At 22.8% G+C, this 23,996-nt stretch overlaps 3 protein-coding genes across 3 annotated transcripts; all 3 read left to right on the forward strand.

The window, feature by feature from the left end:
- The first annotated feature begins 2,008 nt into the window (after window positions 1-2,008).
- LOC122849355 lies at window positions 2,009-9,715 on the forward strand. The gene is made up of 12 exons (XM_044148046.1): window positions 2,009-2,059; window positions 2,127-2,735; window positions 2,799-2,906; window positions 3,005-3,157; window positions 3,246-3,302; window positions 5,569-5,718; window positions 6,973-7,080; window positions 7,950-8,309; window positions 8,419-9,024; window positions 9,087-9,194; window positions 9,260-9,412; window positions 9,611-9,715. The coding sequence occupies exons 1-12, from the start codon at window positions 2,009-2,011 to the stop codon at window positions 9,713-9,715; spliced, it is 2,568 nt and encodes an 855-aa protein (XP_044003981.1).
- Window positions 9,716-10,866: 1,151 nt separating this feature from the next.
- LOC122849356 (odorant receptor 13a-like) lies at window positions 10,867-13,060 on the forward strand. The gene is made up of 5 exons (XM_044148047.1): window positions 10,867-10,894; window positions 11,572-11,843; window positions 12,553-12,660; window positions 12,751-12,903; window positions 12,962-13,060. Exons 1-5 carry the CDS (start codon window positions 10,867-10,869, stop codon window positions 13,058-13,060), a joined length of 660 nt encoding a protein of 219 aa, XP_044003982.1.
- A 1,131-nt stretch (window positions 13,061-14,191) lies between these two features.
- On the forward strand, window positions 14,192-15,958 carry LOC122849357 (odorant receptor 22c-like; the record flags this gene model as incomplete). Its single annotated transcript, XM_044148049.1, has 5 exons — window positions 14,192-14,308; window positions 14,643-15,245; window positions 15,475-15,582; window positions 15,693-15,839; window positions 15,899-15,958. Coding segments are annotated over 5 exons (1,035 nt in total), but the record flags the coding sequence as incomplete, so codon positions are not given.
- Window positions 15,959-23,996: the final 8,038 nt, after the last annotated feature.

The following is a 23,996-nucleotide window of genomic DNA, read 5'->3' on the forward strand; positions in this document are numbered from 1 at the left end:
AACAGGTAAATATTATGTGTAAATTATTTGGTGAATTAGCAGGACCATTTGTATTCGTAGTTGCATTATCAACTGCAATAATTCTATGTACAACAATATTTCAAATAAGCCAGGTATAATTATATTTGATAAAAACTTTTAATCCATTCATAAGTAAGAGAATACAATTAATTTTCAGATGGATGAAATAACATTGAGTAAAATAAGTTGGCCTTTAGTGTACACATTATATAAATTGCTACAAATATTTATTTATTCATGGGGTGGAGAATTAATAAAACAAGAAGTTAGTCAGTCAATTATTTTCAATTTTTGTCATTATAAAAATTGCTAATATGGCTTTAATATTTTTTGTAGAGTGAAAAATTTCGTGATGCAATTTATTTCTCAGCATGGACAGATACAAAAAATAATAAACTTGTATCACATTCTGTTCGAATGATGATGCATCAGAGACAAATTATTTTGAAAGCTTGTCAAATTAAACCAATAACAGCTGAACTTTTTTCCGGTGTATGTATTAATATTGATCTTTTTTTTCTCTCAATATATTAATGAATCAAAATTAATTTTTTACTCATTAAAATATCAAAAAAATAATCAATTTATTTTTTGTTTCATTAGCTCATTAATACAACACTTTCATATTTTTTCTTATTACAAACGATCAATGAAAAATTTTAGGACACTCAAATTTTTCGACTCCCCATCAAATTTATTCAAATGTCGAGCTAATAAATAAATATCTAACGAATTGAAATAGCTAATATTGTAGTGAAATTGTGAGAAATAATAGAAATAAATTGCTAATAACTAATTCATTTGACATATATCAATTTAATTCTTCAACATTTATTGTAAGTCTTTATGTCATTTTTATTGTCTGACCATACACTGTTTATACCACTTATAAAAAAATAATAAACCTTTGAATACTAACTCATTTGATAATTTCATAATTAAAACCCATGAAAATTCATTATTATTTCTTTATTTTCCACTAAATTAAACCAAACACTTAATTGAATTCCTCAATGTATCATTAAATTAGTACGGTGTGTTTGAATAATTATTTAATTAATTATTTTTGATAATTTACTTTAAGTTTAAATCCAGTAATATTTAAGAGAGTGAATTTTGTTGAACAGCTTTTTCTTTCTGTGACTTTAACTAACTGGCTGGAATATTTTTTTTTATATCTCTTTGATAAAAAAAAAAAAATTACCAATCGATTTGATGACGGGTTTAATAAAATAACTAATGATACCTTCTGTAGTCTCTTTTTTTTAATATTTTTTTTTTTAAACATTGTATCAATTTATATTTATCACAAAAACTTTTTTCTCAATTTTTCCATATAAATCTTGGTAAACCATGTAATTTTATTTTCCCTCTTTGTAAAAAAAAATTTGTTATATTTTTGTATATCCAATAATATCCGTAAATTTATACTGACATTTTCACTGATTTGATACGTTATTTTATTCTTTCCCTTTTTTCCACGCCCCCACTGACGCAAGTCGATTAAAATAAAAACTTTGATCAACTAAATAATACGATACGTTAAAAACTTGGTAAATTTTAACTCTTTCTTTTTTTTGTCAAGATGTTACAGTGTATAATTTATTCAAACTTTTTCCGATTTCATTTTTAAAACATTGTATATTATTAATGTCTCATCGTTTTTAAAAGTTTTTCATATTTTTCCTTGTTTCGTATATAAATACCTTGTAAACCTAGTCATTTAATAAAACTTCTTGTACTTGCTTACAATTTTTTTTCCCCCTTAACCATCAAACATATCATTATGGATGAAAAAAAAAAATTACAAGCTTACGTGGCCTTTTCTGAAATGACAAAAAAATTAATGCTCGTGGCTGGACTCTGGCCGGTTGCAAATCCAACTTTATTTTACAGTATTAAACCACTTATTGCTCTTTCAATTGCACTCTGTTCAGCCATAGTGATTACAAATTTTACAATAGTTAATATAAAAAATATTGCTATCATGACAAAAGGATTAAGTTTGGCAACAAGTTTTTACACAACATCATTAAAGGTAAAATAAAATTATACTATTAATAATTATCAAACCAAATTGTTAAATAATAATTTTTTAATTAAAGATAATTTGTTTTGCTTTGAATCGTAAAGATGCAATGATTTTACACAATACACTTGCTAATTATTACATTGTTTATCTTAATAATGAAAATTTAAAAAAATTAGTACTCACTGGATTTAGTGGTATTCGTCGTTTGTCAACAACATTTTCAACTCTTGTTTTTTTAAGTATACTAACATATGCATTCATACCAATAATTTCAATATTAATACAGCTGTTGCATAATGATGGTAATAAAATAGTATTAATGCTTGCAATGCCAGCAAAATATCCATGGAATTCCATAGATAATGGACAATTATTTTATTGGATTAATTATTTATTTGAATGTTCAGCTGCAGTTTGTTTGTTTGTTGTAACATGTAGTGCTGATTCATTATTTTCATTTTATGTTTTTCAAATGTCTGGACATCTTCGTGTAATGTCTTGTCAATTAAATTTTCATGAAGAAAATATTAATCATCATAATATTATACGTGAGTGTGTTATTAAGTATGGAGATTTAATTAAATGTCGTGATATTTTACAAAAAATTTATGGACCAATTATATTGTGGATGATCATATCAAGTGCACTAGTTATTTGTGCTTTGATATTTCAAATGGCTGAGGTAAATTAGCTATTTATTTATTTCAATTTTATTTTTTAATTAATGATAATATTGCCATTTCAGTTGGAAAAAGTAACTGTTGGAGAAGTGTTGCTTTTCACAGCTTACAGCGGTTCAAAATTATTGCAAACTTTTATGTATGCATGGTCTGGATCTGTGTTAACTTCAGAAGTAAGTATTTTTTTTTCTGGTGAATGATTTATATTATTTGAAAAAATCATTTGGATTTTTTACAAGTCATTTTTACATCATTTTTTTTTTTTTAACAGAGTGAAAATTTTTTAGACGCTGTTTATCAATCAAATTGGGTTGGAAAAAATCGTAAACGTTTTCAGACATCAATTCTCATACTTTTAACACAAAAACCAATCGTATTAATTGCATGCAAATATTTTGCTGTATCAATTGACATGTTTGTCATGGTAATATTGAATTTAAATATTTACAATATTATTATAATTAAAATTATAAACTAAAATCAAATTAATTTATGGATTTTTATAATTACAGGTTCTCAATACATCTTTGTCGTATTTTTTTTTATTACAAACAATGGCTGAAAAACAAAATTAAATTATCAATTTTTTTTTTCTCACTAAATTATTATATATTAATTTTTCATTCTATTATTTAATATTCATGATTTTTATTAAGTATATAAATAACATAATTTAAATATTCAATAATTATATAAATATAGATAGATAGATATACTTTTATTAATAATTATTACTCACAATTATATTATACAGAAAAAGTATATATAATGAATTAAAAAACATCACGATACCATTTTTTTTCCTCAGTAATAATTATGAACTTATATTTGATAATTTACTTAAATTTATAATATAATGAATATTATATTATTCAACTTGTAACCTATTTAATATCAAATTATTAAAAACTCACAACAATCATTTGTTCAACACAACACTTGTTTAAATTACTCAATTTATTATTTAATTAATACTGTCTTCATATTATCTTTTGATTGAAAATAAATATTATAATACTAAATTTTTGTTAATTAAAATACTCAAAATTGTAGAATGTCTAATTAATTTTTTTTTTGATCATTTACTACAAGTAATGCAGTAATATTTAACAGAGTGAATTTTATTCAACAACTTTTTCTCTTTGTAACTTCAAGTAACTAACTGGAGTTTTTTTTTTTTTTTATATATAACTCTCCGAAAATAAAAAAAAAGCCAATCGATTTGATGACGGATTTAATAAAATCACAAATGATACCTTCTGTAGTCGCTTTTTTTTATTTTTTTTATTTTCAAACATTGTATATGAACTTATATTTATCATAAAAAACTTTTTTCTCAATTTTTTTCATATATACATCTGGGTAAACCATGTAATTTTATTTTTCGCATTGTAAAAAAAATTTGTTATATTTTTGTATATCCAATCGTACTCTTTAATTTATACTGGCATTTCCACTGGTTTTTTTTTTTTTTTCTTTTTTCCACGCCCCTATTGAGGCAAGTATGAAACTTTTATCAACTGAATTATATGATGCGTTAAAAAGTTGCTAAATTTTAACTCTTTTTTTTTTTCCAAGATTTCACAGTGTATAATTTACCCAAACGTTTTTCACAATAATTTTATAACATTGTATTAATGTTTCATCGTTTTAAATTTTTTTTTTTTTTTTCATATTTTTCCCTGTTTTGTATATAAATATCTTGTAAACCTATTCATTTAATAAAAGCTCGTATTGTTGGATACAACTTTTTTTTTATTTCACAATCAAACGTATCATTATGGATGAAAAAAAAAAATTACAAGCTTACGTTGCATTCTCTGAAATGACGAAAAAATTAATGCTCATAGCTGGACTATGGCCAGTTGCAAATCCAACTTTATTTTACAGTATTAAACCACTCATTGCACTTTCAATAGCACTCTGTACAGCTATAGTAATCACAAACTTTACAATCGGCAATATAAAAAATATTACCGTCATGACAAAAGGATTAAGTTTGGGAACAAGTTTTTACACAACATCATTGAAGGTAAAATAAAATTATACCATTAATAATTATCAAATCACATTGTTAAATAATAATTTTTCAATTAAAGATAATTTGTTTTGCTTTGAATCGTAAAGATGTCATGATATTACACAATACACTTGCTGATTATTACAATAATTATCTTAATAATGGAAATTTTAAAAAATTAGTACTCATTGGATTAAGTGGTGTTCGTCGTTTGTCAAAAACATTTTCATTTCTTGTTTTTTTAAGTCTACTAACATATGTACTTATACCAATAATTTCAATATTGATACCACTATTACATAATGATGGTAATAAAATAGTATTGATGCTTGCAATGCCAGCAAAATATCCATGGAATTCAACAAATAATGGACTATTAATTTATTGGATTAATTATTTATTTGAGTGTTCAGCTGCAGTTTGTTTGTTTGTTGTAACATGTAGTGTTGATTCATTATTTTCATTTTATGTTTTTCAAATGTCTGGACATCTTCGTGTAATGTCTTGTCAATTAAATTTTCATGAAGAAAATATTAATCATCATAATATTATACGTGAGTGTGTTATTAAGTATAGAGATTTAATTAAATGTCGTGATATTTTACAAAAAATTTATGGACCAATTATATTGTGGATGATCATATCGAGTGCACTAGTTAGATTGAAATATTTCAATATTTTTAATTAATGAAATATTGCGAAATATGTTGGTTCTTCAAGAAGTAAGTATATTTTTTTTTTTCTGGTAATATCATGACTGCGTAAAGTAACAAGATAATAATATCAAAATATTCATATCATTTTCTGTTTAACAGAGTGCAAATTTTTTAGACGCTGTTTATCAATCAAATTGGGTTGGAAAAAATCGTAAACGTCAGACATCAATTCTCATACTTTTAACACAAAAACCAATAGTATTAATTGCATGCAAATATTTTGCTGTATCAATTGACATGTTTGTCATGGTAATATTGAATTTAATTATTTACAATATTATTATAATTAAAATTATAAACTAAAATCAAATTAATTTACGGATTTTTATAATTACAGATTGTCAACACCTCTTTTTCTTATTTTTTTTTATTACAAACAATGGCTGAAAAACAAAATTAAATTATCAGTTTTTTATCTCACTAAATTATTATGTATTAATTTTTTATTTTATTATTTAACATTCATGATTTCTATTAAGTATGTAAATCACATAATTTTAATATTCAATCATTATTTATATGGGGCATTCCACGTGATTTTTCGAAGAACGTTTTTCGAAGAACGGGTCACGACCGTCCGAATTCACGTGGAATGCCCCATATTTAGATATATTTTCATTAATAATTTCAAATTAATAACTTGTAATTGACATGTATCAAAATAATAAATGTCTTTAAAAAGCTCTGGTGATTTATAATCCAAATTCATCTGAAATCAGTAGAAAATAATTTGATATTTAATGTAAAAATTTATAATTAAATTAATTATTAATTATTTTTTTTAATTTTCGATTTAATTATAAGTGTGATAATATATTTTATCAATTATTATTTATAATCTAAATTGTAATCAGTTTTATTTGATTTTATATAATTTTATTGTCGGACTATACATTGATTCTATCACTTAGAAAAATATTAAATATTTTATTATATGATAAATCATAAAAAAAAAAATAAACAATCAAGTATCTTAAATTATTTTACAATTTAAATACTAAATAATAAATGAAGTTTACAAATTATTAATAATTAATATTTTTAAAAACAAAATTAACTGAGTAGATTAATAATTTTATAATATTTAGATCTTAAAATATATATATATCAAAACTCATTGAAGTAAGAAGACAAGTATATGAGGTTCAATATTATGGCAAAGCCATGGCAAGTGCAAAGCTCAAAGCACTAAGTAAAAGCCATCAGACTGATGGGCTTGATGCCTAACGGATGAATTCATACTGTCACTCTTGTGTTCACCAAGACTTGAATTTTCCCATTATATTTAAAGCCCAAATTTATATATGTACTAGTTTATATAAAAGCTAGTCTGAAGAACAACACATCATCTCAACTTTCACTTTTTCTTTTAAATTAATCCTATCAACTTTTATTTAAAAAAAAATTAAACAATTTATTATTCATTATCAATTAGACAGAATTAATTTTTTATCTGTTTATTCTTGTATAATGAATTTAGTTGTAATTTAAAATTTTTTACAGTTAAATCCAATAACATTTGGAGCTTTAATACGATACTCAGTTTACAGTTCATCAAAAATATTACAAACATTTTTGTATGCATGGTCCGGAACTGCTTTAACAACACAAGTATTTTTTATTTATTTTGTTTAATAAATTTGTTTAATTATTATTTTTATTTACAAACATAAAACGTGTGTAAATAAAATACTAAATAAATTATTTTACAATCTTTTTATTACCTTAAAAAAGATACATTAAAAATTTTAACAAACTAACCTTGTTTTTAAACAAAAAAAAAAACAACTAATTAATCACCAATGATATTTTTTCAAACCTCAAGATTTTATTAAACACTGAGTAAAAAAAAAAAAATAATAATTTACATTCGTCAAGTATAAGTGAATAGGGGTTGTTCAAAGCTCGGTGGTTGAAATGATACTAAAGTTTTAATACATTGTAATAACCCCTCTACACAGTCAAACGAATTCAACCCGTAAAATTGTTCATGGTATAGCTAAAAAAAATATTACCAGTAAGTATATTCCACAACGAAAAAAAAAAGCTTTTTTTTAAATTTTTATTTCACCCCCTAATTATCTTACCGAGTGTAGTAGCTAAAGACAAAGACATGTATGAATTATAAATTTGCACGTTGAATTTCAAGAAACATTTTAACAAGAAACGCTTGTATTTTTTTTTTTTTTTCCTTAGCCGTAATCCATCAGCTATATTACCTCTTTCAATTTAATTGACATCACTTATCATATTATATTTTTCTTGGAATTAAAAATTACACCTGTCTTTTATTTCATATATTATCACCGCATGTTTCGTTCACCTTGAGACAAAGTGAAAACAAAGGTACATGTTTCTTCGAACAACACTGTGGCTAGACTCTTCCTTGCATTTTAAATTAAATTTAAAAACTTTCAAATATTTTACCTTGATAAATAAATAATAAAATAATTAATTAAACATATTTTGAAAAATAAAAGTGTATAAATACAATTATGACAAGTTACATCAGTTGTAATAGAGAAAAAAAATATTTTTTTTCAATTTTATCAATTGTATTTTTGATTTATAACGTGTTATTAACGATGATGGAAAAAGATAAAAACTTACGTGTATATTGGAGCTTTTTTTATTTGGTGAAAAAATTGTTAAATATCATGGGTATATTTCCAATAAATAACACATCAATATTATATAATTTAAAACCATATTTTGCAATGTTCGTTGCAATATTTCTCACAATAAGTATTGTCAGATTTGTCATTGATCACATAACTAACGTTGCAGTAATGACAAAAGGATTATCATTAACATTAAGTTACATCACAGTTACTTTAAAGGTAACTATAATAAATAATAAAACTTATCATGAATTTTTTAAACAACCATAAATAAAGCAAATAAAAACAATTAATTATTCTTCAATTAATTTTATATTTTTAAATAAAGCTTGTGATGTTAAAATTTTATAAAAATGACATGATAAAATTACATGAAAGTCTTGAAAAAAATTTTAATAATTATATAAATAATACTAAAATTAAATATATTATATTAAAAAAAATTAATAATTTATATCGTTTATCAAAAATTTTAACAATTGGTGTTGGTGGAAGTTCACTAGCTTATTTAATTGTACCAATAATTTTTTATGTTATACAATTATTAAAACATAAAGAAAAAATTTTTTACGTATCACCAGCACCAGCAAAATTTCCATGGAGTAATGATCATTATCATGTATTACCTTGGATATATGATATGATATCATTTACAATTGGATCAATAACACTTACAGCAACAACATGTGGAACTGATGCATCATTTCCATTTTATTTATTTCAAATGTCAGCAAACTTACGAGTTATGTCGGATAAATTAAACAATATTAATAGTGATGATAATTATTACGAGGCAATACGTGAATGTGCATTAAAATATGAAAGCTTAATTAAATGTCGTGGCATTATTGAAAAAGTATATGGGCCAATTATTATATGGACAATAATATCAAATGCAGTTATACTTTGTTCACTTATTTTTCAAATGTCTAAAGTAAATAAGTTTAAGTTATATTTTCTTAATTTATTTTGTGACTATTTTATTATTTATTTTAGATGGAGTCAATTGGTTTAGGTTCATTGATTGTTGCTACACTTTATGCATCATCAAAAGCACTACAAACATTCATTTATGCATCAGCTGGAACATTTTTAACTTCAGAAGTATATATTTAAAAATTAATTTGAAAATTTTCATGGTAATTGTTGTATATTATTGTGTATTATAGAGTGAAAATTTTATTGATGCTATTTATGCATGTAACTGGACATTGTCAAGTAAACAAAAATTTAGAACTTCGATACTTATTTTGTTGAGTCAAAAACCAATGATCATAACAGCTTGTAGTTTGACTGTTGTGTCTGTTGATATGTTTGTTGCGGTATGATATCGAAAAATATAAATAAAATTATGCTTTGAAGGTAAACAATCGCAAGTGGTATTTTTTTTAATTTTATTTTGTTTCTAAATAGATAAATTTATGGTAAAAGATCGGTAAATGAAACTTATGATTGTTTAACTTTTAATTAATGATCTATGCATCATTGAAATAAATTATTTAATTAAAGATTTTTAACAGGTACTTAATACTTCAATTTCATATTTTTTTTTGCTTAAAACAATGGAGGAAAAAACAAATTTAAAAGATGTTATACCACAAAACAATGCTACACTGTTTCAGTAAAAAAAAAAAAATGATGACACTTGGTAAGCTCTATAAAATTTATTTTCTAAAAAATTATTAAAATAAAAAATTTACAAGATAGATTTATAAAAATATACATGTTATTTTGTCATTCTTACTATGTTTCTTTTTTTTTCAGCATCACGAATTAAAATTCAAATCCATTATGATGTAAAAAGTTCAATAAGGTAATGATATCAAAACAACACTCAATACACAAGAACAAGTTGAATTTTTTTTTACAATTTTAAAAATTAAAACCAATAAGAATAAAATAAATCGGTAAATTATTGTTTGAAATATGTTCAACGACAATCACATGAGACATGGGTTCATAAATCAGAAATTCATCGTGAGTTTCAGGTCATTTTATTTCGATTCTTTTTATTTTTTCAAACCATAATTCTTCAATTATCTTACCTACTTTCTTCGCTTTCATTTTAATTCCATCAAAAAAAAAATTACACTTGACATCACACCCACACAATTGTAAAGATTAAAATATATCTCACAGAAAAACAGCTGGTATGTTAAACCATTCAAATTAATAATTAAAAAATATAATACTGTTATTAAAAATTGTTACAAGTTTCATAATAAATATATATTAAATTCACTATAAAAAATGTTATACCAATACTTAATCAACAGTGAAATAAAATAAAACTTTTAATAAAAAGTAATACAACTTGTGCGGCACTTGAGCTTTTATTTTATTTATTTTTTTTTTTTTGTATAAAAAAAATGTGCTCATGCGTCAATGCATTCATTCAAACTGATATTCACCACTCATGTCATTTCTCAATCAATAATAAATAACATCTTCTTCCAAGAATTGAAAAATAAAAAACTTTTTCTATAAACTGTTACATGTAATAGTTTAAATTTTTTATCTTATTCACTATCTGTATTATTTAATAATCAATAAAAAAAGTTGTAACAAAGTATATGACAAAAAAAAAAAAAAATAACAAACCTATAATTTTGTTGGAGCTTTTTTTTAACAAAAAAATAAAGAATAAAATGAGCTTTTTTTTCATTCTCAAAGGGTTCAGTATGTACTATATAATTTTCTTAATAGTCATATGACAATTGAACTTTTGAGTATGGAAAAACATAAAAATAAAATATTGTATATGAAGTACTATAACATGATAAATAATTTATTATCAGTTCCAGGTTTGTGGCATTTTTTGTTGCCAACTTTATAACAAAAAAATACATTTAAATTAAAGTCTAAAAAAATGTAAAAATTTATAGCAAAATTATTTAATAGTTTGTTAAGTATTTCAGGTTTTTTTTTTCAGGTTTATGGCCAACAAAAGAGTCAACTTTTTACAATTCCATAATGCCATATTTATTTATTTTATCATTGATGACTACTTGTGTAACTATAGTATTTTTTGTCATTGAAAATTTTAAAGATATAGCACTTATGACAAAAGGACTCTCCTTAGCGACATCATACGCAACAGTAACATTTAAGGTAAAATAATTAAATGAAAAAAAATACATAGTATTTTTTATAAAAAAAAATTTGAAATTAAATATTTTTAGATTATAATATTTATATGGTATAAAAAATATATTTATGAATTACATAATATACTAGATCAGTACATGATCAAATATGTGAAAATTCAAAACATACATTTTATCAAAAATTTTTACATTTGGTATTGGTATTGGTACAAGTGCTTTGTTATTTATATTGATACCAATATTATTTATTGCATTACAATTAATACAACGTAAAAAAAAAATAATATTAATATCAGCAGTACCATCGAAGTTTCCCTGGAATAGTGATGATAGTTATTTATTTTGGATTTTTGAATATCTAACATATGTTATAGGAGCATTAACATTGTACACTGTTACATGTGGAGTTGACACGTTATTTTCATTTTATGTATTTCAAATGACGAGTAAGCTACGTATTATGTCAGATGAAATGAAAAATTTAGATATTAATAATTATTATCATACAATACGTGATTGTTTGATTAATTATGAAAGCTTAATTAAATGTCGTAGTATTATTGAAACTATTTATGGACCAATTATTTTGTGGACTATAACAACAAATGCTGTAGTATTGTGTGCACTTATATTTCAATTATCACGTGTAAGTTTTTAATATTTTTATTTTGATTGAATGTGTAAAAACAGCAAAAAAAATTGAAAATATGAAAATTATTTTGACTGATTTTTTACTAAAATAAACAAAATATATATTAAAAATTAAACAGAAAAATTATTTGAGGGTTGAATAAGACACTTGAAATTATTTTACAACTACAGAAAAAAAATTTCCACGTGATTGACTATTAAAAACTTGAATTTATAATTTTTAAAAATCTCTAAATTTTTAAATAACATTATTTTAATTTTTAGTTGATAAATTAAACGTTAAATTAAAATTAAAAATTTTTATTTTTTTATGATTAAGTTACTTATACAATTTTATTAAATGTCTTAATTTTTTTTTTTTTTAATTAAAGTTAACAATAACATGAGAAAAGAAAAAATTTCTAAAAAAATAAATAAACAAAAATATTTTTTTTAGTGTTTAATAACCCCTCCCCCACCCTTTAATTTTTTTTTGATTAATTTTTAATTAAGTCAATATTTTATCATACTATCCTAGAATTTATTGACATTATTTTTTCATTATTTTCAATTGAATGTTAACTGGCAAGAAAGATATTGTACTGTACAATTTTTGATGTCTGACTATTCAGTGTTTATATCACTTTTTTTTTTTTTTTTTGTATTATTTCGCACAAATAAATTTGTATGTATTAATTTTTTTCTTGAATTTGTTTTATTTACAGCTGGACTCAATAACTATTGAATCACTTTTGAGATTTTTAATTTATAGTGCATCAAAAATAACACAAACATTTTTGTATGGATGGTCTGGAACAGCATTAACATCACAAGTATATTTCAAATTATAAATAACCATCAATTTTTTTCCATAAAAATTTATACAAATACTATTGTGAATTATTCTATCAATTTTTAATTAGAGTGAAATTTTTTTTGACGCTGTTTATTCATGTAAATGGACTGATTGTGATAAAAAACAACTAAAAACCTCAGTACTTTTATTGTTATGCCAAAAACCAATTGTCATTGTGGCTTGTAGTATTTCCACCGTCTCTGTTGACATGTTTATCATGGTAATAATAACTAAATAAACATATAAATATTATTTATTTATATTTAATTTTCAAACAGGTACTCAATACATCACTTTCGTATTTTTTTTTGCTCAAAACAATGGAAGAAAAAACGATTACTAAAATATACGAAACGGTCAACAATACACTGAGTTGAATCAAACGAAAAATAAAAACAAAAAGAGATTGAATCATAATTTAAAAATATTCATTAGAAAAAATGATAATTAAATTATTATTAATTTTGATAAATAAAAAAATATATTTATGCATATAATAAACTCACCTAAAATTTATTTGTTAAATCAAAAATAATCCTTGCAAAATTTTTATCTGTAAACTTGTTGGGAATAATTTTTAAAAGACTGAATTCAAAACAAAAAATAATAATTTACAATTGTTTTGTTGTGATGTAAAGTCAAGGGTTGTTAAGAGTTGTTATTAAAAAAAAATACTAAAATTATAAGACATTGTATCAACCCCTTTGATTCGAGACAAATTGAACCCCTATAATTTTTCTTGGTAAATTTATTAATTAATCATTTATTCGTGGTAAGTATCTTGCACAACGACAAATGTAATTTTTTTTTGTTTTAATTTTAATTGCAAGGGTAAGCCATCAATTATCTTACCTACTTCATTTCAACCCCAATCGCTTATCATATATAATTTTCGTAGAAAACTGCACGTATTTATCGTCTCTCTCACAAAGTAAAAATATAAATTTATATTTCTTGCAACAACAAAGCACTGGCTAAATTACCTGTGCTTTTTTTTTTTTTTTCTGGCCACTGCATTTTGTTGGTAGCCATCAAACAGTACACTTCAGATATATTAAATGGTGTACAAAAAATTTTAGCATTTACAATAATATTTATAAATACAAAATAATTTTTTTATTTAAGAAAAATTGTGTTTGTTATTTAATAAATAAAAGTCTAAATTATAATTAAATTATTATTCATTGTTTTTTCAAGTGTTTTTATTTGTTTTTGTTGATAACTGTTGTCACTTGGATATTACTAAATTATTTGTTTAAAAACAACGTAATTATTTATGAAATTAATAAATTTTTTGTTATCTCATCTTAAGTGAATTTTATTTCCTATATTTCAATAATTATTTCGGCAGTTTTTAAAGAAAAAAAAACATGTCAAGTGATGAATTATTATTATCAGAATACAAATCATATCATCGACTTGTTAAAATAGCTATGATTGCCATGGGCTTGTGGCCTCTAGATAACCCAAATTTATTTTACATATTATTGCCATATTTAAATATTGTCGTTTGTCTTGTAATAATTATTGGAATTTTAGTTTTTGTTGTGGAAAATGTTTCAAATCTTGGCATGGTCATAAGAGGCCTCAGTGTAATGACAAGTTTAATATCAGTTATAATTAAGGTAAATCAAAAATAATAATCAATTTAATTCAAATAAAAAAAAAAAAATTAAATGTCGGGTAAAATAGACAATTGAAAAAAATAATCAAACACTTGTAAATATTTAAAATATAAAAAAAATATTTTTTCAAACAGTATTCAAACAAATTTTTCACATAGAAATAATAATAATTTTGTTATAATTTTTATACTTGTTATTAAATAGTTGAAAATTATTTAAAAAATTAATTATTGTGTATTTTTATAAAATAAATTTTGTCTATTTTATTCGACGCAAAAAAAATTAGAAGAAAAAAAAATTATTTGATTTTAATTTATTAATTTTAATTTTTGAGATTACATGTTTTTTGATAAATCGTAAAAGTGCAATTGAAATGCATAAAATATTGAATGAATATTTTAATAGAGCATTGAATAATAAAAAAATAAGAAATGTAATATTACGTGATGTAAAATTATTTCATGGTTTATCATGGATTGTAACATTTTCAGCAATGATTGTTTCAATTGTTCATGTTTTATTGCCAATATTATCAATTGAATTACAAAAAAAAAGCAATATTGATAATGTTAAATACACACTCATATATCCAGCAATATATCCATGGAAAATATCAGATGGCGGATTTATTTATAAATTAAATTTTATATTTGAAACTTATGGATCGTTATTATTGCAATTTGCAACATGTTCAATTGATACATTATTTTCTTTGTATTTATTTCAAATTATTGGATACATACGTATGATGTCGTATTTATTACCAAAACCAGATGATAAAAAACAATGTCAAATAATTATACGTGATTGTGTTGATCCACATGGGACACTTATTAAATGTCGAAATATTATACAAAAAATATATGGACCAATTATATTGTGGATGATGTCGACACATGCCATTGTACTTTGTGCTCAAATATTTCAAATTTCACAGGTTAATAGTCATTTTTTTTTTAAATTAATCAAGTAATTTATAATGTAAAAATAAAAATTATAATACAAGTTGATTATTTAAATTTGAAACTATATAAACAATTGAAAAGAAAAAATTAAATGTAAATTTTTAAATAACAAAGAAAATTTTTTAAATTTTACATTTTATATATTTTTTTTTATTGATTTTAGATAATTGAAAAATTAAATTGAGATTTTTATTTTTGCAGATGAAAAGTATATCTATTTTTCGGGGAATTATGCTGGCAATGTATGCAATATTAAAAATTGCACAAGCATTTTTGTATTCGTGGTCTGGAACTGCCTTGACTTACGAGGTAAATTAAATCATTTAATTTATTTGTTAATATTTTTTAAATAGAATAATTATTACTGCTGATTTTTAAGCTAGATTAATATAATTCCGATTATTTTGAATTCCCATTAGTGTGAAAAATTCAGATCAGCTTTATATGATATAAAATGGTTTGGAAAAAAATCAATAATGTCATCGGTAATTATAATGCTGAATCAAGGACCATTCGTTGTAACAGCATGTCACATTTCAGATGTATCTGTTAAAATGTTTCTTCAAGTAAGTCAACTGTAATTAAATTAAAAAGTCTAAATAATAATTCAAAAAATTTATTTCAGGTACTCAATACAACCGTGTCATATTTTTTTTTACTTCAAACGATCAATGGGAATTCATAGTTATAAAAAAAAATTGTTAAATTGAATTTGTTTTTTCGTTATTGTTAATGAACTGTTAATTATTGTTACTCTTAACTATCTAAAAAATTATTAAATAAAATGATAATCAAAATTTGAATTTTTACGGAGGTGGGATACGTCATCATAAATCATAAATAAATAATTATATACTCACTTCTACGTGTGTCTTTTCCAAGCCACCCAGGAGGTAAGACGTTTGACTCGTTTTTTTTTAAGTGGTTTCTCCAATAGACCTATTCCACTATAACGCTATTCGCAAGTCATAGCTGCAGCTATAACAATTTCGATTCGATTTAAAAATTTCTGGATTGCGCTTATAGCAGCAAATCCTCGCACTGCGCTCTCAGCTGCAAGTATTCGTACTGCGCTTTTAGCTGCAAGTACACGCACGAAAAAATACGGGAAAAATTTTACGGAATTTTTTTTTTTGAAGTAATCATTTATATTATTTGATAGGACATTTTTTTTTCACTTAATTCACCATGTCACTATCAGTCACTATGATTACTTCACGCTAATTTCGCACGTAGCTGCAAGTATTCGCACTGCGCTTATCACAGGAATTATTTGTACTGCGCTTATAGCTGCAAGTACTAAGGGTTTAAAAAAAAAAACAAAAAAATAATAATTAAATACAAAAACAAAAAAATAATATGTAAAAACAAAAACAAGAAAAATAATAATTAAATACAGCCACAGTTACCAATATTACCATTACCATATTACCAATCGTCCAATGTACCACCTAGTCCCTCTGCACCTCCATCACTGACCATGCATCTGCTTCAGCAATATTGTAGAAATCGTCCAGTGTCCTTCCTGCTTCTCTTTTGTTGTCCATCTGCTTCAGCAATCATCTAGGAATTGTCCACTGTCCTCCCTGCATTTCCTCCCTTAACCATCAGCTTTAGCAAATTTCTAGAATCAATTTTTTAAACAGTATTTAAAAACTAAACGAAACAAATTTTTTTTTTTTGGAAAAGTGCGTAGAATGTCAAATAAAAAAATCTTACATACTAACATACATCGCGATTGGAAAAGGGTAATAATTTATCTATTATAAATTATCACGATAGATAATAATACATCCTAATCACCCCCGTCTACTCTGTTTGAGATAGACAAGGTCGATCCATTTTGACTTTCACTCTACCGCCACTTAATCTGGCATCAAAATTGAATATGATCATTCACAAAAATAGTCAAAATGAATCTAAAAAAAAATAATTTGGGAACGACGAGAAGTTGCAAAAAATATAAAAACAATTTTTTGAAACTTCAAGGACATTAGAGCACTTTTCCGGGATGGGTTAATAATTACAACTAGTCAGTCGTGATCCTGGCTTTTATTCACACTTTGTGGATCCTGACTAGAGGGACTTAACTTATTACAGCAAACAGCAAACATATCCAAGTAACCTCCAATAATCCAATTAAAATATCCAGGTAATCTCCGATAATCCAAATAAAAATGTCCAGGTAAATTTCTCAGCAATAATCCATGAAGATATAACTCGTTCTAATCCAAAAAGGCACTTTTTACACTTAACACTTTTTTGAAGTAATCAATCACTATCGCGCACTATGATTACTTCACACTTGCAATTTTATTTTATTTTTCATCATTTTTTTTTAACCAACACTTTCACTATTCAATTCTTTAAACACTTTTTTTTATAATAAAAAACCACGAGGTTGTCTGCACGCGGTCGCTTCGAAAAATTTCTAACCTAGCTGGACGAACGGAAAAATTTAAAACGATTACACTCTGCAAAAATGAGACGAACTAACCAAAACCGGAAAAATTATTTTATTAATTAAATACGTCTTTTTTTTTAATATTGAAAAAAACACGAGGTAGTTTTAAATACTCTTAAAAAATACTAAAACGATCACGAAAACAAAGACAATCCGAAAAAAAATCAAAGAGTTTATTCTATTAATTAAATATTGAAACTTTTTTTTTCATACCGAGCAACCACGAGGTAGTTTCAAAAAATTCTAACCATACTCGACTGACCAAAACGTTTTAAAAGATGTTCACGCGGCACGAACTGAAGAAAAACTGACTAGAAATCGTCTAGGACTACTCTTTATATACCGGAGACGAAGGCAACGAATGCTGTTCTTGGTCCCGAATCATGGGTCCCGCAATTCTCTTATCTCTGCAGATAAGTCACAGGTTGCGAACGGCAGTTCAAAATTATCGAAACACGTTTGGCACAGCATGACCTCCAAGTGAAAAAGAAAATTCTGACAACACATGACATCCAGATGGAAAAAAAATGTTCAAGACAATTTTCCTGTCCTTGAAAAATTAAAATATTTAATTTATATTTTTTTTTTAATTTTAATTTTTATAAAATAATGCTTGTATGAAAAGTATGTAATTTTTTTACTTCGCATTGATATATTTATAAAAATACGTAAAAAAAATAATCAAATAATAAATTGTTAAATGATTTTTTTTGTCTTATTTTTTGGTAATGTTTTTAATTTTTTTTTTTTTAATATAATTATATTAAAAAAAAAAAAATTAAAAACATTACCAAATTGCATTAATGCAATTAAAAAAATTAAATGGAAAAAGGAAAAGTTATTATCCTGTTTTAAAATTAATTTATATATTCTTTCAATTGTAAAAAAATATTTGTTCAATGAAATTTGTTTTATTTATTAATTATCTTTAATTTACTGTCTTGTTTTACTTTTTCATTTGTCAATAATTAATTGTTAATTTTTTTTTAAAGTTATTTTGAAATTTAGGTAGTGTTGTTACAGAAAATTTACAATATTGTATAGTTTAAATTAAGTTAGTGTATATTGCAAAATAATAAAGTTTATAAAAGCACGTTCAAATACATGCAATAATAAACAAGAAATTTAATTATGAAATATAAAGCAAAAACTATATAACAAGTTAACTCTGTACATCGTAAATATAGTTATAAATAAAGAAAAAAAAAATGAATAAATAAATATATATAAAATTTAAAAATTCATATTGAATGTGTAAAAGCCTCGTGGTGGTGAAAAGCACTTTTAAAAAGTCCAAGTATTGTGGTTAACCCATAAACATAAAACCCATGAAAAACGAGCAGTAAAATGCTTCAGGTTATTTCTTGACTTTATTTTAAAATGTAATATCTAACTTTTTATTTTTTATCATTATATATAAATTCTATTTTCCAAAAAACTGTATCCTAAAAAAAAAAAAAAATTGTTATTTAAATATATTGAATGATTTCTAAGTAATAAATTGAAAAATAACAAAAAATATTTAAATTTAAACAAAAAAAACCATAAAAAAGAGGGAAAAAATTCTTTGAAAATTTATTTTCTAGTAGATTTTTTTTTTTTGCAAATATAAAATGAACGAAATTAATATTTAATAATAATTTATATAATTAATTATAATTATCATAATCATTGACAATAAAAATGAGCTTTATTAAAAGTTAATTTTATTATACATTTAAAAAGTAAATTAAAAATAAATTTAAATTTCCACGAATAGTTCATACAACTTTCTCTTATGTTTTAACTATATCCTTCAAGTTTATTTAATAGAAATACTTTCGTATAATCGAAATATCATAAAAGCTCTTGACATAACAATCCACCCTAATAAACTTATTAAAACTTATGTTATAAAACTGAATAACTGTAAATTACACAAAATTTTATTCAATTGAATATTAATTAATTAATTATAAACTATCATTTCTTATTTTTAACAATATAATATCTTCAAAATAAAATTTAAAGAACTCAGCAATATGATAATTATTTTAGTAAAATAAAAGTTTAAAAATTAAATAAACAAAAAGCTTTGAAAATTTATAATAAAATCGTAAAGAAAAAATTTTTTTTCAATTGAAATTAAGTTAAATTGAATTGTTAATAATAATTAGTAAAAATAATAAAATTCATTAAGTGAAATGTTAGATATGTTGTAGATGGATTGTATTATTTTCGAATGATAATTGATCAATAATTGAGAGATCCATGTGATTTTGAAAATACCACAATAAACCTCTGAATTCATGCCTGGGGGCATTGACTGCATTCGTGTTGGTTTATTGAGACCATATTGTAATTATCCTCAGACAACCACATTATTTCATTTCACAAATTTAACCACACATGAAAATTCAATAATTCAATTAAACACATTTTTTTTTTTAAATCAATCAAATTTATAATTGTAAACATATTTTTTAATAAATTGATTTGTATTTTTTTTATTTAAAGATAAATTTTTTTCAAATATTTAATTTAAAAAATATAATTAATTAAAACAAATTAAAAGTTTGATTAAATTTTAATTGATAAATATTTTTACTCAATTTAATTTTCAAATTAAAATTACAGTTTTTGAATTACAGATAATTTTTTTAATAAAATTTAAAGTCGAATTTATATTCAATAGATATTTTCGTATAAAAAAAAATTAATTTACAACTTTACAAAATATTTAATAAAAAAATCTTCAATATACTTTATTTATTTTACTACTAAATTTATTCAACCAAATTTTTTTTTTCCTTTGGCCTAAAGCAAAGTATTTTTTTCATTTTTTTTCTCTATGAAATAAAGTCTGACAAAATTCATGTTTTTATTTTATTTTTTGTTTATATTATAAACATGGAAAAACAAGTAAACAAGTACGTCAACCTCGGGCTAAATGAAAACCAAAAAAAAAAAAAATAGTAAAAAACATGCAAGTACGTAGAGTAATTATTTTTTATAATTGAATTTTTTTATCTGGAATTGAATTTATTAATTTTAATCCAAAAAGGAAAAAAAACCAGTCACTTGTTTCTATGAAATTTCATCTCTTTTATATTTTTTATAAAACATTTAAAATTATTTTCTAAATTAAATTTAACAATTAATGTTAATAATTATTTTATCATGCAGTTAATTTACATTTTTATAATTTTATTTAGTTCTAAATCGTTACCATATTATTGAATTACATAAAAAATATTTTATCCATCAAATGCTGCATCGTTCGTTGTAGTTAATTAATTAATATTTCATAATTAATTATATTTTTCCACACACGTTGATATGAATAAAAATAAAGCGAAAAAAAATCGAAATAAGAGGAAATATTCAATGCGTGTAAAAGCATATGATATATATTTTTTTTTTTATTTATTAGGATCATCCACAACGATGGCTTTATTGTCTCGTTTTTTCGTGACAAAAAAATGAATATAAAAAAAAAGAAATAAGAATAAAAAAAAATCATGAATGATATATATATTTTCTATAGTAAAAAATTTAATTTATAATTTTATACGAGATAAATTGTTATAATTTATAATAAATATTAAATTAAATTCAAAGTAATTTTGTATTATTAAAATTCAAAAAAAGAAACGAAAATTGTATCGAAAAAAAAATGAGAATTAATTTTTCTTGTTAATTAAAATAATTGTTTAAAAATTATTATTTTTAAAAATCAATAAGTTAATCTATTTTTTGAGATTAATATAAAGCCACACATATTGTATTATTGGTTGAATAAATTTTATGTCGAATAAACGAGACATTATTTTCAGTTGCTGACCCCGTGGGACTCATTCATGTGTTCAAGTAGTATATATTGGTACATATCGTATATTTGGCTGACGGCAATTGGTCGACGTCATGTCGAAATGTACTCTCTGTGTTTCCCTCGGGAAAATAAATGAGCACTGTGAAAGGATATTGAGACCAGGAGTGATAAAGAGAGAAATACCAAGAGGAAGAAAACACCTTCAGGCTGAAACTAATGTTCAAAGTTACATATACATTTTGTACTTATTTCTTCATTTGCCAATGTTTATTGACAAATAATTATCATCTTTGATTTATGCTTCTGTGATTTTTACTCATTTATATTATACAAATAATCATTATTTAAAAAAAATTATTGTTATTTATACAACTGAATTTTTTAAATGTATATTTTCATATAATTATTTGTAAATTAATTAAAGAAAAAAATTAATTAAATATTTATTTTGATATCTTCAATTTTTACATTAAATTTTATCTTTTTAATTTAGTTATTAGTTAAATTTTTAATTAGCCAATTAATCAATTAAATAGATAAATAAATAAATATTTTAAAAATTTAATTATCAAGCTTTGAAGTTTTTTTTTTATTTTAAATTTATTGATTGCAAAAAAGATTGTTAATAGCTTAAAAAATTCATGATTAATTTAGTTGAATTAATTTTTTTTTCTAATCATTTCAATGCTGATAAATTAATGCGGAAATATATTAATTTTTAAAATACTACATCAAGAAGTCAAGAAGATAAATATAAAAATGAAAAAAAAATTTTTTTATCAGTTGAGATTCAACGAGACAGATTTATCTACTACATGGATTTTCATTTTAGTTATGTGTCAAAGAATGAGAATACGACATTTTCACATGATCCAGTGAATTATTAACTCAAGTTATTTTTATTATATTTTTTTTCACAACTTTTTATTAACTCAAAATTATTATTTCATTTCAAGAATTTTCATATGAAATAAAAGCATCAAAAATTTAATATATTAATTCAAATATTTCACGTTTTTTAGATGAAAGATTTTTTCTTTATAAATTAAGAATATTATTGCGGAATGTTTATTTTATTATATCATCTTTTCAAGCTGTAAAAATAAAATTATATAATTTTATAAAAGAAACAAGGGATATATATTTTTTTTTTAATTATATTTTTTGCAATTTTCTTTTGGACGATCAAAGTTCTATATTTATCTCGGTGAGCAACGCGTGATATCAAGTTGCACAAAACTCGTTAAAATTCCACTGGTCCGTCTGTACTTGCGTCCGCACAATGCGGAAATAATATGCTGGTGGTAGCAACCCCCAAGAGTTTGATACTACAACCAGAAAATAATTTATTTTTTTATTTTTTTCTTCTCAATTCCCATTTTTATTTTTTTATTTTTTTTTAAACTCTCATTGCAAACTTATTTTACTGCATATACAATTCTCTTTGTATATGCTTAAACAAAAAAAATTTCAAGCTTGTATATTTTTATATTCTAATAATTAAATTAAATTTAAAAAAAATGAAAATCCTTGTATTTTAACTTTAATAAAAAATAGTGTTAATTTTTTTTTATAATAAATTTAAATAACTATTTTCTAATGTCAATTTTAATTAACATTTATCGAAACTTTTCGATTCAAATTAATCGAAAAAATCTTCAATAAATATTCACAAATTTATATTAAAAATATTAGCCATAAAATAGATTAATAAAAATTAATTTCTGAGCTTTAAAATAGTACTGGCTTTTGTGAAGATTTCAGGTTAAAATTAATTGTATATTAGTCTTAAAAAAAAATAGAAAAAGATAGTAAAAAAATTGTGGAAATGAGTCTTACGCCTCTTTAAGTTTAATGCCACGATGTCTATGGAAATAAAATGAAAAAATGAAAATTGAACATGAGAATATAAATGTACTTGCCAATAACTGTTTTTACGGTTGAGTTAACAAAATTGCTTATAAAAAAGCTATATAAAAATTTATATATATATTTCTCAATAAAAGTACTACAAAAATGTCCAAAAAAATATCAATTGCAATATTTTTACTTTTATATTTTCCGCACTTTGCTTTTGCTCATATTTTTTTTTTCTATTCGATTACATTCTTGTTCAATTTTTTATTTTTTCTATTAATATATTTCGAATCAATTTTAAATATAATTTTAAGATTATACATTTCTGCGACTTGTTTATCAAATAAAGCAAAAATTAAAAAGAAAAAAAATTCAAAAATCAAAGAAAAATTAAATAAAAAAAAAAAGGAAACCTTGGCTTTAAGCCCATCCGAGTTACAATTTTTTTTTCTATTACTAAATTTATAAATAAATTGTAAAATAACAATAGAGAAATAACAAAATATTAGCATTTAAAAAAAATAAAATATAAATTTTTTAAAAATATTTCATATGATCAATCTGATGTGAAAAATTTATCGTCTTTTTTTA

Source organism: Aphidius gifuensis, linkage group LG2, assembly GCF_014905175.1.
Source record: "Aphidius gifuensis isolate YNYX2018 linkage group LG2, ASM1490517v1, whole genome shotgun sequence".
Taxonomy (NCBI): Eukaryota; Metazoa; Arthropoda; class Insecta; order Hymenoptera; family Braconidae; genus Aphidius; species Aphidius gifuensis.